The sequence below is a fragment of the Mesitornis unicolor genome, unplaced genomic scaffold (assembly GCF_000695765.1).
Source record: "Mesitornis unicolor isolate BGI_N332 unplaced genomic scaffold, ASM69576v1 scaffold2297, whole genome shotgun sequence".
NCBI lineage: Eukaryota > Metazoa > Chordata > Aves > Mesitornithiformes > Mesitornithidae > Mesitornis > Mesitornis unicolor.
This window is the reverse complement of record NW_010196916.1, coordinates 1-16,421: the sequence shown is the minus strand read 5'-3', so window position 1 is coordinate 16,421 and position 16,421 is coordinate 1. Positions and strand designations below refer to the sequence as shown.

At 42.8% G+C, this 16,421-nt stretch overlaps 1 protein-coding gene across 1 annotated transcript; it reads right to left on the bottom strand.

The window, feature by feature from the left end:
• Nucleotides 1-1,442: 1,442 nt before the first annotated feature.
• On the bottom strand, nt 1,443-14,272 carry ACAT1 (acetyl-CoA acetyltransferase 1; the record flags this gene model as incomplete). Its single annotated transcript, XM_010188621.1, has 11 exons — nt 1,443-1,804; nt 2,620-2,777; nt 3,413-3,477; nt 3,872-3,985; nt 4,638-4,733; nt 5,293-5,443; nt 7,269-7,412; nt 9,964-10,064; nt 10,847-10,942; nt 11,853-11,970; nt 14,208-14,272. Coding segments are annotated over 11 exons (1,229 nt in total), but the record flags the coding sequence as incomplete, so codon positions are not given.
• Between the last annotated feature and the right edge of the window lie 2,149 nt (nt 14,273-16,421).

Here is a 16,421-nt window from a genome sequence, read left to right as displayed (position 1 = left end):
CAGTGGCAATTTCCACCGCTGCTGCCTTGTATTGCCATTGTGGTCCCACTCGACGGGATGACGCATCGGTAAACCATACCCCTCGAGTGTCTGAATCTTGGGTTAGCTCAGGTGCCTCTTCAATTGGAGAAGGTTTATAAGGCAAGCTTGACAAAGCTGGGTCAGGGTTCACAGGTTGTTGGAATTTTGACATTTTGGGGGGGCCCTCCTTCAGTGATAATAGTTGGCTGACTCCCTCCAAGTACGCGCACCACTTCTGTGTTGTGGCCTTCTGGGCCACTCCCTCTGGGGGAGGCAATCCTTTGAGGATCGAATTTAGTAAAGGAATAAGGCCTTGCACAATAATGTCCTGTGACGTGTGCAATCTTTCCGCTGCCTTGACTGCCCTGACAAGTGAGAGAAGCCCCTTCTCCCACTCCGAATATCGCTGTTCAGTTTCCTTGAAGGAGGTGGAGGAAAACAGCAAAGGTCGGACTGGCCCCTGTGGCCCTTTTTGAAATACACCACAGTAGGAGGCATGCTCTGCAAATCCCCATTCCACTCTCAGTGGGTCTTGTGGGTGTAGTGGGCCTAATTTCCGGTATGTTTTAAGTTCGTCCTTTAGAATACCAAGGGCCTCCGTATGTTGTGGGGTCCAATCCCATTTCCATCTTTTCCAGAGCAAATCATACAGAGGACGAGCAATAACTGAAAATCCTGGAATGTGTTTTCTCCGGTATCCTAATGTGCCTAACAGCTGCTGCAACTCCATCTTGCTATTTGGGGTCTGGCCCTTTTCAATAGCTGACAGGGCATCATTGGGTACCGCAATAGCCCCTGCCTTCCACCAAGCCCCTAGGAATTTAATTTCCTGTCCGGGACCTTAACATTTAGAAGGCAGAATATCTAATCCAGTCTCTGTCAACAAGTCCCATACAGCCTTAGCCACTTGCCCAAGTGGCCAGCCCCTCCTTCCATGATCTATAAACTTTCCTCTTCCGCCTAAGCTTACCCAGCAGTTCCCTGTTGAACCAAGCAGCTCTCCTGGCTCCCTTCCTTGACTTCCTACGTGTCGGGATGCTCCGATCTTGAGCTTCATAGAAGCAGTCCCTGAATGCTACCCAGCTATCTTGGGCCCTTTTACCTTCAAGCAGCTTTGCCCATGGGATTTCCCTTAGCAATTGTTTGAAGAGGTCAAAGTTTGCCCTCCTGAAGTCCAGGGTTGCAACTCTGCTTGGTATTTTGTTTCTGCTACATGAGAAACTGTTTCTTTTCCATTCCCGGTAGAAAACCAATCTTTGAGTAAAGTTATTTTTCCCATGAAAAAATGACTTGGTAGTTACTAACTAATTAAACAACTAAACTGTACAAAACCAGCTGCTTCCAGTAGCTGCATTATGTGAGTTAGGAATTCTTTTTTCAGTGGCGTTTGAGAAACCACACGTCAGTGACAGAGAAGCCACAGTTAAACATTCTTTATTGTCAGGTCTCAAGACATTATCATAATTTGACATATTCTTATTTGTACTGTATAAAAACTTGCACTGAGTCAAAGTAATAAAAGCCCAGTATAATCAATAATCAATGATGCTTTAAGAAATTTCAGAATAGCAGTTAAAGAATTCATCCACTTATTGGTAAATAAGATGTAACAGGTACCACTCTTCACTTTGTTTAAGGCTTTGTTTCCCACACTCTGTGAGCCTACAACTTCTCTATCAATATTGCAGAAGCGCCTCCTCCTCCATTGCAAATTCCCGCAAGACCGTGTTGTCCTTGTTTCAACGCATGGACCATGTGAACAACGATTCTTGCTCCAGACATTCTAAATTAAAGAAAAAAGTGTATATAGCTTAGTTTAAAGGAAATTCTTCATGTGACCCACACAGGATAGTTGGCAGGATACAGTACCAATTCACTGGAGGGGAAAAAAACAGCAGCAAAACAACAGAAAGACCAAACCAACCCTTTCATCTACACAAAAACAATACAGGTTGCTTTTCTCTAGCTCCAATACTTAACAAACAGAAAGATCCATACACAAACAGAAGCTCCATGTTTATCTAAAGTTTCTTCATGAAAAGGAAACTGCCTCTAAGTCAGTCTGTATACCATGAAGTATCTCTGCATGTAGCAGAGCTCTTCCAGAGAAGGAAACTGTCCCGGTCTGCAGTGTTAGGTGCTTGGAGACTGGGATTCACTGCCAAAAATGCTTCCAACAAGACCTGGAATTTCACTTTCTTCATGCCAGAAAAACAAAAGTCCTTGTACTCTATCCTTCACTATTTTCAGAAGTTTACTCATAAAATTTATTAGCTTAACTACTGGATTAATTATTTTTTATTATTCTGTCATGTTAATAGTGGTTTGGTTTTAATACATCATCAATCCATATAGCTATAGTAAGCAAGCTCTTTATAAAAGTCAGTGGTAAGTAACTGCGAAGAGAAAAACAGGATTATGTTCTTTTCAAGGTACCCTTAAATTTAACACCTGAATTAAGTCACTGTGTACCTGATAGCAAATGTCTATTACCCTTCCTACATGGATTAAACTTGAGAATACAGGTAAGTGTGCTGGCAGTGTGTCCAGAAAACAACACCTCTGTGCAGAGCAAAAACCAGTGCTTATTCTACCTACCCTATGGGATGTCCAAGAGAGACAGCGCCTCCGTTAATATTTACTTTCTGTGGATCAATATCCAGCATTTTAATATTGGCCAGCACCACAACACTGAATGCTTCGTTGATTTCCCACATGGCAATATCTTCTTTCTTCAGGCCTGTCTTACTTAGAATCTAGAAATAATAATAAGAATAATTACTACTATAAAAATATAGGAGTCCAATTATAGAAATAATTCTGCCTATTTTGAAGTCGGTGGCTCAGGCTGCCATAGTTTGATTCATGTTCACATTTCGGAACCTCTTTGTCAGGTGGGAAAAAGCAAAACTAAAGCACTGCACCACAGGCTTGAGTTTTCACAAAAGCAGCAGCAGAAAGCACCCTATGCCAAGTGCATGTTTTCATGGCACTTGCAAGACTGCTACTACAGCGAGTACACTTGAACCGACACAGTAGCACCTCACGCCATGCACTTTTCTTCAGTGCCCTTTTGAAGTACTCTGTACTTGTTTAACTGTATTTATTTTGCCTTTTAGCCATACTAGCTGCAAAGCTTCAAAAGCAGAAACAAGCCCAAAGTTGGCACAAGCAACATAGACCAATATTCCCTTTCAAAATAGGTGTGAGAAATTGGTTACTCTGAAAATCTGCATTCTAACCTTCCTCCTCAGAAAAACGTGCTCTTTGTATTTATGACATAATTATAACTTCGATCCTAATGACAGGAAGATCCACTGAAGGACGAACCAACAATCCAGTGCTAGGGAAGTTTGTTGTTTTTCAAAAAAGCACTTGGTTTTCTTCCTACCTTGGGAACAGCATATGCAGGTGCAATTGGGAAGTCAATAGGATCAACAGCAGCATCTGCAAAAGCTGTAAAAATCATAAAAGCTGTTTAAAGACCTGTTGTTTTTACCATGCACAATTTTCATCCGTGCAGGCAGCAAACCCAGCCAAGATAGAAAAATTCTGAATGTAACGGTCCATGAAATTAAACTTCAGATGTATCTGTGCCTTAAGTGAGCCACATAATAACATTTTCAGATTTTTAATATTATTCCATGCAGAAAATTCAGTTTAAGACCAAAAGCCTGCTGGTACAACACCAGAAATTTCAGGGACTGCATTAAGATGCAGCCATAATGCCAAAGGGCTTGCCCTGTCCCATGAACATCAGGTAACAGCCAAATGGGACTCCCAGCCTGAGAGCACACCGTGGGGGTATTTTCCAGGACTGAACTCAAAGAAAATAAAAGAAAAACCTTACCCACTACCCGTGCCAAGGGTTTGACATTCAGTCTCTTGGCTGCCTCTGTAGTCATCAGCACCAACGCAGCTGCTCCATCGTTCAGAGTGCTGGCATTGGCAGCTGTGACTGTTCCTAGAGAAGGTAAAGCCTTGGTTAAACAGAGGGTGTGATACAGCTCATGTATGCCCTGTTAACAACACGGGTTTTTTTATCTTAGGCCCTTGAACACAAGGTCTCAACAGTATGGTAATGTTTGTTGCAGGGAGTTAACAGAGTTGGGGTTTTTGGATCCGTTTGATTAATCAAGTACAACCACACGTATTTGTATCTTTATCCAAGTGGTGGTTTTGATCACACCGTCCGTGTCAGCTGCACTGCGGACATTAACACAGAATTCCAGCTCAAAAGGGCTCGTGAATGAGTGGCAACTTCCATTGAAGCAGAAAGATTTATCAGTTACAGATTCAGGGAAGTAACAGGCAACTCCAGCTCCCACTGCAACAAGAGCTTACACCTGGTGGAAACCAAGGCAAGAGCTAAATTGAAACCAATCTGTTTCAGTCTTTTTGAAGGAAATGTCCAAACCAGAGATTTTTCACTGGTTTAAGGTTCTTGGACCATCTCTGAGTCCAAGGCAACTCATGCTGTTTCTTTGTCTTAGCAGACATTTAACAGTTCATGGACTACAACTGGGCATTCAAGCTCTTGTGAACAGCACTCTTCACCACAACAAAGTATCCTTGCACTTGGTAGAAAATTAAGCAGTTGATTTAGCAATATTTACCATTTTCTTTTTGGAAAACAGCTTTCAGCTTTGGAACTTTACTAAAATCAACACGTTTGTATTCTTCATCTTCATTCACTTCTGTATCTGGCTTCCCTGAAATTCAGATTTGGGTTTAGTATTTTATGTAACAGTCCACTCTAACACAGTACTTCGATTAAGCACTTCATTATTGAAAAAACTTATTTCAGTAAAAAAACGTAAACACACATAAAATGCATGTCAAGAAGTGTGCTTACGAAAACTGAAAATAAAATTATTCCTTAATCCAATTTATTCACAGCAAATCCATTTATACTTCCTGCTGGCTGAATGAAAGGGACAAAGAACATATCTGTAAGGTAATTAAGGGGAAATTAAACCACAGCTGTCCTCAAGCCATACCAGTTAAATTCAATAGCTAGTCTTACACTTACATGAAGAGGGAAGAAGATACGGTGTGTAACATTAAAGAAAAATTAAAAAACCAAAACCGGATCCCAGGTCACTGCCTGCTATTCACCAGAAAGTCTGCGTAACAGAAAACTCTTGGCTGATCTAAAATTAGTGTTCCTGAGCTCCGCATGTTTAAACAACACAGCCTGCACTGAACGCAGACAATGGCACAGCTTTTAGTAAGAAACACAGTTCATTTGATCACACCTTTCCATAATACCTTTTTGGGAAATGGTGACGGGAACTATTTCATTTTTCAATATTCCTGAATCCCAGGCTGTTTTGCTCTTGGTGTAGGAGCCTATGGCGTAGGTGTCTTGTTCCTCTCGTGAAATAGTGAACTTCTTGGCAGTGTTCTCAGCGCAGTTGCCCTTGGAGAAAACCAGGCACGTTAGGTTTGGCACTTCTGGAGACATGAAGTAGAAACATAACTGAAAAAACTGAACCAGCGGATCTCCAGAACTGAACTTGGTGTCCATTACCAATTCACACAGTCATGATCAAACAGTAATTTCTGGTTTTGGAATATGAAATTCAGATCTAGCAAACATTTTCTGGATCCAAATTATTAAAGTAATGGAGGAACTTTCCTTACAAGGCTTTTTTTTAAGTTAAAAAACTGCACACAAAAGTAAGTTTTAATGTGCTTAGGGCTGATGTCTTCAGAGACTGAGGATCATTGTTCAGCCACAGAACACAGTTCACACCATCTTACCAGTGTTTTCATTCCATTTTTAGCTTGCCTATTCCAGAGATTACAAGAACAGAAACACAGAGGGCTTACTTACCCTTCAAGGTTGGATACTCTAAAAACTGTAAAAATAAAAGTATATATACCTTTTGTCTAACAACTGGAATGAAATAAGTAGAATGAAACAATTTTATCTATAATTATACAATCGTAATTCATTACCAACACTGTCTAAATACCTGGTGACAAAATAAATTTTAAAAAGATACTCAATCAACCTGAGAGAGTTGTTCTTAAACAGGTTTTGTTCCACCTCTCACTTCTGTTGAAAGCTCAATGAATCAACTCAAAACCCTTTAGTTCCGTGTTCCTCCAGTTCTTCAAACAAGCAAGTTCACTTCTCTGCGGTTAACAAATTTAAAGTCTTCATAGCACCAGCAACTCAGTCTACTGCCAGAACACGGACAAGAGTGAGTCCCTAAAGCCATCGGATGGGCCTTCCTCTGTATTCTCACACTGGCTGTCAAAGTTTTCTAAGCAACCTACAGCTGCTATAATGAAGACAAAAGGTTCTGAAATACTGTGCCAATCTATTAAAACTCTGTATTATAACACACTCCTAGAGTTCTTCCTCACATACAGGAACTAGCAAAGCCACCATTTACATCCCTATAGAAATCCTCACAATCAAAATCCATTTTAGCTGAAATGTGCAAGTGGGTTTCAACCAACAGCCTCAGCAGAGTGCACTATGCTGCAAGAAGAATAAATCACACAAGGAAGCAGTGAGGTCTGTCTCAGATATATGGATCACAGCTGACTCTTCTTCAAGATGTGTTTTCCTGTACAGCAGCATGAACACCAACCGATCAATCAGCAATGCCCTGCAGTTGAGTGACCACAGGCAAAGATCAGAAGTATCCCTGAACTGAACCAGTCGTTCCCTTTTCAAACTGTTCTTCCCTGATGCTTGTTCTTTGCTATCTTCATAGCAGTTGTTTTCCAAAGCCAACCTGAGTTTGCAGTTTTGTCCAATTTAAGTCACACTGCTGATGAGCATCAGCTGACTCAAACCTTCTAACAGAAGATATGAGATATGTGCATTGGGGGAGGAAAAATAAACAGGACAGCCTGCTGAGCCGTGCAGAGTAGGTACCCTCACAGACACCAATAACTGGATTGCTCTCTCCCACAGACAGAGCAACAGCAATCTATCACTGGCAGAATTTTTTCTTTCAAATCCCTGCTCTAGACCATTTAGACTCCAACCAGAGACAGGTAAGTATTAACACACAATTTGCTCTTCTGGTTTGGTCCTCTGCCTAGCCCCTTCATTACAGTTCCTACAGGAGGCCTGGAAATGGAAGACTTTTTCCTCCCCTGTTAATGTTATTCCTCACTTCTAGGTTTGCTGGATGAAGCAGTTTCACAATAATTATAAGAAAGCTCTTCAAAGCTGCACCAGGTCTACGGTTGACACTTCGGTACTGTGCAGGAATATTTACCATATGGATGTGGTTATACACATCGGTAAGCCCATCTTTTACTATCAGGTCTTCCAGCTTTACTCCTCCGTAAGGTGTTGATCCTCTGCTCATTGTATAGGGAACGTTAGACATGCTCTCCATTCCCCCAGCAACCATTACATCCTGCTCAAAGGAAACAAGTTAAAAGTATTAATAATGCAGTGAGATCTCTATGGCTTCTTGTAGGAACAAATGTTGGCAAAAGCTTAAGGATGAACACTTTATATTTCTGAGGAGTCCTAGAGAAAGAGGAAAGAAAAAATCTTTATGCATTTAAAAAGCGAACAGCAGGAACAACAGCTGAAGACAGTCAGTCAACTCTGACAGAACAACTGGACTTCAGTTTCATATATAAGTTTAGAAAGCTGCAAGAGCCATGTCAGTCTCCTGCACTTTTACTTTAAAAGCTTCTGAGATAAAATTATAAATGTTATTTTAAACAGTTTTCTTTTCTGTAAATTTCTCATTTCTGTGCTTCGTTAGCAGCTCCATATCACTATGGAACAAGCAACAGTCAGCATGTAAGAGACCAGTAAGAAGAGATGGAGATTTACAAGTACCTGCAGTTTTACATGACATTGTTTCAGCTTACTATATAAAGGGAGATGACTTATAATATGGTTTTATCATCTGAAAAGGTCAGGAAAAAAGGAGAGATGTTAATGATTACTGAACTTGAATTAAGCAGAATCATTGCGACATTTATGAATCAGTATACTTCTCAAGCTGAGGCAAAGCAAACAAACAGAAAACCTACGAACAGCAAAGCTATAAGGACCATAAGTACACCTACTATTCACCAGGCTATAGCCCCAAAACCCCTAGGATCTCCTCTAAAGCCCCTAGAATCTCCCCCAAAACCCCTAGGATCTCAGGATGTGAAGGACAAACCCAGTTATTTTTAACGGCATATTTGAAATACAAATGAATGTAAGCAAAGTACAAACACAGCAGTGTAAGTCTTTGAGAGTGCGATGGTGCTGTTAATATAAACGCAAAAAGATTTTACATCAAAAGAGCAATAAGAAAAAGATGAAAGCTTTTTTTTTGTTTCTTTAAGACTCAGAGAAATAATGGTTTGGTTCAGGACGGACAGATTATAAATTAGATCCAGGAACAGTGACATGAAGTAACCAAGAACCAAAAGCGGCTGGACACAAACTAGAAAGGCAGAGAAATCAGAAAGGCAGCTGAGATGTGGAAGCAGCAACAGAACAGAGCAACAAAGTCCCTGGCATTTCAGTTCCACAAAGTGAAAGCCTTGGAGACAGCTAATACAATTGTTTATACAACGATGTACAGACCCAAGCACTGGGAACCATCACTGACTGACACCACAGATACCTCAGTCCCTGGCCAGCAAAACCAAATACCAAAAACCCCCCAGAATTTGTAGTTTTAAGAGACTAACAACTGGCCGAGTCTCTGCCTGTGCTAAGACTGGCAGCACAGCGCCTATGGTCAGCTCAGCTGAAAGCTCCAGTTTTCTCCAGAGCTCATGACCTGCTTCTGTCAAACCAACCAAACACACAATTCTCATGAAGTCACTGGGAGCGAATGACTAAAGCCCAATGTCACTGTTTACACAGACGTGCTGGGCCTGGTGCAAAGTCCGGTGACAAGACTTCCCCTGACTTGATCAGGCACCGGACAAAGTGCTGCTAACCTCAGAGATGGGACAACAAAACTTGAGTATTTTACTTTTGTTCTACACAAACCAAGTAAGAACAGTAAGTCCATTTCTCCTTTACGAGCCACTTACTTTGTAAACCAAAAATATATATTGAACTGGCAATATTTTCACTTCAGAGAAAGGGAGATGTTGCCAAAATGCATGGAATTAAGAACAGAATTCACACTTCTCCCGTATTCTTTGCTGCATGGCATTCAACAGCTTGCAGAAGATGGTGTATTCTCCTGCCCTCTCATCAAGTGGTATTATTTTTCCCCATTGTACAGCAAGTATTAGAGCACAGCTGACAGAGATGAGCAATTCCTCTCCATCAAGCTCTCCAATGAAAACACTCAGCAACAACAGACTCCACTTCTTCTAATATAAAAAAGCCTGAAACATCTGTAATGCACTTGCACACAACATTCATTTCATATATGTATTTAACTCATGTAAGGGTTTAAAGTGTCTGAAAGTCAATACTGTGTTTCATCAAAAACCAGGCCTGCAAAATTTTCTTCAATTTTTCAAACTAGAAAGCGTCAAAATTTCCTGTGTGACCTGGTCTGGGTGATCCTGCTCTGGCAGGGGGGTTGGACTGCATGATCTTTCGAGGTCCCTTCCAACTCCTAATATTCTGTGACTCTGAGATTCCCTTAACTACTTTTTTGGGATAGGCTGGGAGGTGGGATGGGGGAAGAGCAGTGGGGAAGGGATGTAAATACAAAAAAGAATTAACATCCACCTTATTTGCTCATCTCTAAAACTACATCTGGCAATTTCCTAACTATAATACTTACAATTTTTTTCTGTTTTAAACCAAAACAAACTTAAGTGACTATAAAATTAAGGTTGCATAAGCAAAACAAAACCTTGCTAATTAGCTTTACTATGCCAAGTCAAAACACAGTCCCAAGTCACAGAGCACAGTCATTGGTAGGGCAGGATCTACAACATTACTTGTGTGGTTTTTTCCATAAAACAGCAGTAAAATTCACATACCTGACTCCCACACATCAGGCTTTGTGCTGCCATCATGATCGATTTCATTCCTGAAGCACAGACCTTATTGACAGTTGTAGTAGGAGTGCCAATGAGTAGACCTGAGTCAAAGAAGGTGTACAAACAACTGTATTATTTAAAGGACAGAGTAGCACTTTATAGGTGTCCCAGCAATATTTCATGAGATCAATTTACATCTAAGCCCAGGGAGCCCAGCTTACGCTACTGAGCCTGCAGTTCCCTCTCTTTCAAAAAAGCACAGGGACAGAGCCAACAAAGTATCAGGTTCTTCCCCGACCCACAGACTTTCCTAGAGTCACACTAAGGTAGAGAATACCATCCCCACAGCAAAAGGGAAAAGAAAATCATTCCTGCAGCCCAGTAATATTCACACTGCAGTTACTTTATAGAGTCAATCCTTCCAGTAACAGCTCCAGGCTCCATGGGAAGACGAGTGTAATGACATACTCTTATCTGCAGTTCAAGGAAACTCACTGACCTCTTATCCAGTAAGGCTTAAGAGTAATGATACACTGAAGAAAAAAAAAAATCTGTTTCAGGAAAGAGTCAAAGAGCAGCATCCATCATTAGTGGAAAGTACTCCAAGAGTAACAGCCTGGTCTCCAGTGTTGTCTTTTCCAGGTTCCGCAGACACCGTAGGCAGTAACATCCGTTGTGCACATGAAAACTGATTCCTGAGGATGCACTGAGGCCCACTGACATGAGCACAACATCCACCCTTCACCCACCACAGGGCAAAAAGCATACACAGGCTGTCGTGACAACAGGCTGGCCACTACTCTGCTTAACTCATAGCTCAATAGTCTACACCGTCTATATAAAGACAGAAAACCTTTAACCCCAGCATCAAGAGAATGAATACCTGCACCCAGGACTGCTTGCCTTGCTGGAGCTTGTCCTTGTCCAGCCTGCAAGACATTACCCATATACGCTTCTTTCACTTCTTCCACAGGGATACCTATAAAAGAAAATAGTTTCAATTCAGGATTCATTGCACAGAGGATGTAACTCCCTTGTACGAACCCTCCCATTGAAGTTTTCTATCAAGGACTGATGAAACGTGTCATGCCCAAGCTGTGTGTCACCAGCAGCACACAGCTGGGTGCATCCCAGATCCCTACCCTCATATTCACAGAACATGGGGAACCGGTGGCCCCCCCAGAGCAGAGTTCTCCTGTGACTCTGCAGAACAAGCCGACTCGAGGAAACTTTTCCAGACTCACTCCTCACCTAAGCAGCTCAATCTGCATGGATGGTTAAACGCACAAAACTTTCCACCTGCCACAGTTATGTCCAAATAAATGGATTTGTTTAACGGGGCTGAGGAAAGGCCACAGGAAGACACCACTGGAGAGAAGAGGCCTGTTTTCCCACTGCCTTTCCTGCAATAGCCCTGCTGTTCAAGTTCTTGTAATATGCTGTTTCAAGAAACCAAATTTGGAAAAAATTAACCCTCCTCTCCTCTCAAAAATACTTTTTTGCTGATGTGAATCCATTAATAGACTCACAAGGGTGTAAAAAGCGGACACGAAAAAGAAAGACCACTGGTTTCAGCAGCAAGTAGCCTTTGCACCAGCTTAGGTGTGTCGTAAAACTCCACTCCAGACAAATAATTAGCATGTTTAATGAGATCTGGATTAGCACAGATATCCTTAAGTAACAATCTGCTCCTGGAAGCAGTGCTTAACTTAATTCAGATTGAAACAATTGTGGAAAAAGACTTAAGAGTGCCACAGGAGCAAAAAAAACAACCCCTGAACCTTTCCTTTACCAAGCAAATTTAAAAAAAAATACATAAAAGACACAGACTGATACCGTCCTGAACCACTTGAGGCTTTCTTTATCACAGAAAAAATATTTACATATACCTGCCCTGTCAACTGCTCCCTTAATTGCAATGGATCCAAGTTTAGTGGCTGGCAATGATGAAAGAGATCCTTGGAAAGATCCAATTGGTGTCCTTACAGCACTTGCTATCACCACCTCCTAAGAGGAGAAGCACGGAGTAAAGTTATGGTCTCTCTCACATATGCACACATATATCAGTATGTTTTTTTAATTTCTCCACTTCTACTCTTTCATTCATGTCATAGCTTCCCTTTTATCCTGCAAGTGTTTCAGAGCACTAAAATAATCTTTATTCGTGCATGCAGCATGGGGAATAAACATAAGGAATAAGAGATCAGTGTGTGGTTGCAAGACTACAATCATGGGATCACAGAGCCGTGGTGGGATGCTCCCGTGGCTGGAGTGCTGCCATAGAGGGACACGGGCTCTTTGGGAAGGACAGGCCAAGAAGATGAGGAGGGGTGGTTGCCCTTTCTGGGACACAACGGCTGGAGTGCACTGAGCCCAGCCTTGGGATGGACAATGCCTGCAAGAGTCTCAGAGGTCCTGCAGTGAAGCGGCACTGAAGAAAGCTGTTGAATGCCCAAGGATTACACACTCCAAGCTCAAGAGCGGTCGAGTCTAAGAAACAGAAAGTCAGGTAAAAGTGCCAGGAGGTCTGCATGGACGACCAAAACCCATGCACAGAAAGGAAGCACAAGGAAGGTGGAAGTAGGGACGGGCAACCTGTGAGACGTCAGAGCATGCAGGGATGAGGTTATGAAAGCCAAAGCCCAAGTGAAACTGAATCTGGCAAGGGCTGTCAAAGGCAACAAGGACTTCCATAGGCACCCAGGAGGCAGAAGGAAGTCTGGGGAAAATGTGGGCCTGCTGCTGAATGGGGCAGGGGACCTGGTGACAAAGGACATCGAAAACGCTGCATTTGTATCCTGGGCTGCATCAAAAGAAGCGTGGCCAGCACGGGCAGGGAGGTGATTCTGCCCCCTCTACTCTCCTCTCCTAAGACCCCACCTGAAGTACTGTGTCCAGCTCCAGGGCTCCCAACATAAGGACATTGAGCTCTTGAAGCAGGTCCAGAGGAGGGCCACAGAGCTGATCAGAGTGCTGGAGCACTATGAGGACTCACTGAGAGAGTTGGGGCTGTTCAGCCTGGAGAAGAGAAGACTCCGGGGGGACATTATTGCAGCCTTCCAGTACCAGAAGGGGTCTCACAGAAAAGCTGAGAAGGGTCTTTTCACATGGGCAGGTAGTGATAGAACAAGGGGTAATGCTTTTAAACTGGAAGAGGGGAGATTTAGAGTAGATATTAGGAAGAAATTCTTCACTGTGAGGGTGGTGAGACACTGGCACAGGTTGCCCAGAGAAGCTCTGGATGCCCCCTCCCTGGCAGTGTTCAAGGCCAGGTTGGATGGGGCTTTGAGCAGCCTGGGCTGGTGGGAGGTGTCCCTGCCCATGGCAGGGGTTGGACTGGGTGAGCTTTAAGGTCCCTTCCAACCCAAGCAATTCTGTGATGATTCTAAAGCTGAGGTACTGACTGCCTTCTTAGCCTCAGCCTTCTCTAGTAAGATCGGCCTTCAGGATCTTCAGATCCCAGACCTCAAAGACCAGGGGAAGGCTGGAGCAAGGAAGATGTACCCTTGGTGGAGGAGGATCAGAAGAGGGAATAAATCCATATGCCTCAGTGAGATGCACCCACAAGTGCTGAGGGAACTGGCTGATGTCTTTGTAAGGTCACTCTCAATAATCACGGCAATTGTGAGAGGTGCCTGAAGACTGGAGGAAAGCAAGCACCCTTCCTGTATTCAAGAAGGGAAAGAAGGAAGACCCAAGGAACTACAGACTGGTCAGCCTCGCCTTGATCCTTGGGAAGGTGGTGAGAGTTACACATAAAGCTTTACAGGGTCTCACAAGTTCTTTCTATAGAGAGGCAAGCAAAGAAAAAAAAAAACACTAGAAAATTAAGTGGAAAAAAGACAAATCATAGTGTTAAAAATGAAGAATGTCTATCTGTTTCCATAATGCTTTCTTCATCATGATTGACTTCTGTTGTAACAGCAAGTTGCAGGATAGCATACAAAAACCCTCACAGGGATTAGTTGGTACTGGCTGTATTTTCCAGTCAGGAGTAGTTGCGGTGAGCTGAAGTTAGCTGACACACTAATGACCAACTTTGTCCCACACGACATAACAATTAGCAAAGCAAAATAAAAAAGGAAATCTGACTTTTATTCCAGATTTTGCAGTAAGGTGTGACTTGGGCACGAGTCACATTGTCTCCAATGCAGATTTCTTGTGATAACTTTTCTTAAAACTTCAGTGACTAAGAAACAAATTAAAAAGTGATTTATTGTAGTCAGATGGTGCTTTATACTTACATTTAAAGTACGCTGTGATGCATAGCCACGGCCTGTATACTTCAAAGCCTGAAAATAAGAAAGCCCTCAGAATTTTGTATCAAGAAAGACAATGCCATGACATTTCAGTAATGTACTATTTTCATAGAAACAATTTAAAAATAATATCTAAAAAACACTGGAAAAGATATTCAATCAAAAATCATAACATGGCTTTTTAAAAAAGCATAGCCTAGTACATAGTCTCACCATAACCTCTGTGATAAAACATTTTCTGAAAAATAAACAGATACTCCTTTAAAAAACAAAAACCAACTCATTTTGGCCAAGTCTATTACACACACATATTGAATATGTCTAAACCAGGGAGTGAGTGCTGTTATCTTGAAAAAGTTCACTTGTCCCTCTGTCTGCTTCTCTGGACTTTGTTCATTCATTTCTATTGTTACCTTCCCTGCTTTTTAAACAGTGGCAATTTGCATCTACAGCTTCATTTCATTGGTGTTTCATGAACAAAAATGAGACTGGAGGGTGTTGGTGGACAGCAGGATGACCATAAGCCAGCAATAATGTGCCCAGGTGGCCAAGAAGGCCAATGGCATCCTGGGGTGTATCAGGAGGGGTGGTGAGTAGGTCAGAGAGGTTCTCCTCCCCCTCTACTCTGGCCTGGTGAGACCGCATCTGGAATATTGCGTCCAGTTCTGGGCCCCTCAGTTCAAGGACAGGGAAATGCTTGAAGGAGTCCAGTGCAGGGCCACAAAGATGATTGAGGGAGTGGAGCATCTCCCTTATGAGGAGCGGCTGAGGGAGCTGGGTCTCTTTAGCTTGGACAAGAGGAGACTGAGGGGAGACCTCATTAATGTTTATAAATTTGTAAAGGGCGAGTGTCAGGAGGAAGGAGCCAGGCTCTTCTCAGTGACAGCCAATGACAGGACAAGGGGCAATGGGCGCAAGCTGGAACATAGGAGGTTCAATCTGAATATGAGGAAAAACTTCTTTACTGTAAGGGTGACAGCACTGGCCCAGGCTGCCCAGAGAGGTTGTGGAGTCTCCTTCTCTGGAGACATTCAAAACCCACCTGGACGCGTTCCTGTGTGACCTGGTCTGGGTGATCCTGCTCTGGCAGGGGTTGGACTGGGTGATCTTTTGAGGTCCCTTCCAACTCCTAATACTCTGTGATAATTAATTCAGAATGCTAAAACAAATAATTGATAATAAAGGAAAACCAAGAAAAAGGTATCACCTGAGCAAGCTAATTCACCAGCTACTGGCTTCATCTAATGAAGCAGTGTAAAGGTACAAAAATACGTCTGTAGGTATTGTTTCATATATTGACAGAATGATCTCTCCATTAGTGGTTTAAGCCACTTCCTCAGCCATTCCCTTTGGGAACATTTCAGCACACTGGAGACTTCTGGTCATTACTTAATGACAGCTAAATAAATAGTAATTAAAAATAACTTAAGGACACCCCAAAACCAGCACCAATTCTATAAATTAAAGAATACCCTCTAGTATTGTGTCCACAATATGAAAATTCAGTCTGATCCTCTCCTTATTTGACAATCTCCAACTAACAAAAGACAGATTTTTTTCCTGCTGTTTTTCAATTAGTTGGTTTTTCCCAGCTCAGGTTGTAATAGCCAGCAGAAAGTTTTAAATTGAACTTTTCACTGTAAATTAATTACATCCCTTCAGGGCTTTAATAACAGGGCTTTCCAAGGGTTAGCACCCAAAAAAAACCAAACCACACAACAAACCCTAGCAAAGTAACGTGCCCTTACTGGACAACACCCAAAGTAGCAGTAAACTGGACGAACCAGACAACAGTCTGCTCAGTGTAACTGGCATCTGCTTGTAGTGTTCATGCTCTGTGACAATTCCAGACTTATGTTTTAAAAACACAAAACCACTTCTGCAGCCGGTAAAACACAATCTTCAGCTCCACAGCTGGCAACACGGGTGCAATCCAGCACAGTGTGGATGCTTTACTTGCTCCCTCCCCCTTAGCCCAGCTCCCTGTAGCAGTGACAGGACCCCCAGCACTATCAGGCACCCCCAGCACAGCCAGCAGTGCCTCAGCTGCTGCGGGGAGGGATACGGGAGCTCCGCAGGGCAGCGAATTATGATGGCCCTGGCCACCCCACGGCCCTGCCGGACGGCGGAAAAAGCCGCTTTCAGGACCGCGGCTAAAGGCCCCGCGGGCTTAGCGCGGTACCGCCGCGGAGCTGCTGG